The sequence below is a fragment of the Arachis ipaensis genome, chromosome B01, assembly GCF_000816755.2.
Source record: "Arachis ipaensis cultivar K30076 chromosome B01, Araip1.1, whole genome shotgun sequence".
NCBI classification, from domain to species: domain Eukaryota; kingdom Viridiplantae; phylum Streptophyta; class Magnoliopsida; order Fabales; family Fabaceae; genus Arachis; species Arachis ipaensis.
This window is the reverse complement of record NC_029785.2, coordinates 107479377-107480445: the sequence shown is the minus strand read 5'-3', so window position 1 is coordinate 107480445 and position 1069 is coordinate 107479377. Positions and strand designations below refer to the sequence as shown.

Genomic DNA, 1069 nt, shown 5'->3' with positions numbered 1-1069 from the left:
GGAAATAAATAGGATTCGAAGGTCAAACTAATTAGTCCCTTGACTTACCTTTGCTTCATAGGTTAACTAAGTGGAATTAAGATACAACTTTCATTATTGTTGAGAGGGATAACTAAGTTGGACTTCTAATTTCCCTTATCTTGCCAAAAGTTGTTTTACAGATATTATTTATTTTTAATTGCCATTTAATTCACTCGTCATTTAAATTACTTGCTTCTCACCTTCTAAACCCCGATTACAACCTTTATAACCAATAATAAGAACATACTTCCTCGCAGTTCCTTGAGAAGACGATCCGAGGTTTGAATACTCGATTAACAATTTTTAAGGGGTTTGTTACTTGTGACACCCAAAACGTTTGTACGAAAGGGATTTTTGTCGGTTTAGAGACTATATCTACAACGCGACTGTTTTTATGACATTCTTTACTGGCAGAAATCACGATCGTCAATAACTGACAAGTCCTCTACCTCTGCAAGACTAGCTTTTCCTCACCTCATCTACTGCCTTTGTACAGCAGCTGGAGCGAACATTGATGGGAATACCCCGATCGATATTAATAGACTAATCACTAGGAGGGGTATGAAGCATGTTCATGCTAAGGAGCTCGGGCATGGACCACAGCAAGAGCCAGTTCCTCCTCCTCCTCAGCAACAGGAGCAGCAACCTGAGATGCCTCAGGGATACTATTTCCTTTCCCGGGACTACTGGGACTAGTTGATACATCTTTGGGGGAGCTGACATCATCAGTTGATCAGTTGAGGATTGAGTATCAGGATTATTCTGCCCTCCTCCACCAGCTGGTAGAGGAGCAGCAGAGGCAGAGGCATGAGCTGGAGGAGCTGAGATGCCATAGAGGATTCTCCAGAGGGAGCAACAGCCACCATGACTGAGGTGGTTGAGTTTCATTCTCCCTTCTTTTATCTTATCCTCTGTTTTTCAGTATTTCATTCTATTTTCTATTTTCTATTCTAGGTTTGCATGATCACTAGTAGAATTTCTTTGCTTTCTAGTTTAGTTGTTTGTTTTAGTATTTTATGTTTATTTTAAAAAGATGTCTCATATATTA

At 39.9% G+C, this 1069-nt stretch overlaps 1 protein-coding gene across 1 annotated transcript in view; it reads left to right on the top strand.

Moving 5' to 3' along the window:
• The window catches only part of LOC107611032, a 12389-nt gene extending 11672 nt beyond the window's left edge, over positions 1-717 (top strand). The window contains exon 2 of the mRNA XM_016313002.1: positions 436-717. Within this exon, the coding sequence (XP_016168488.1) occupies positions 436-717 (282 nt within the window). The remainder of the gene's footprint in view (positions 1-435) is intronic.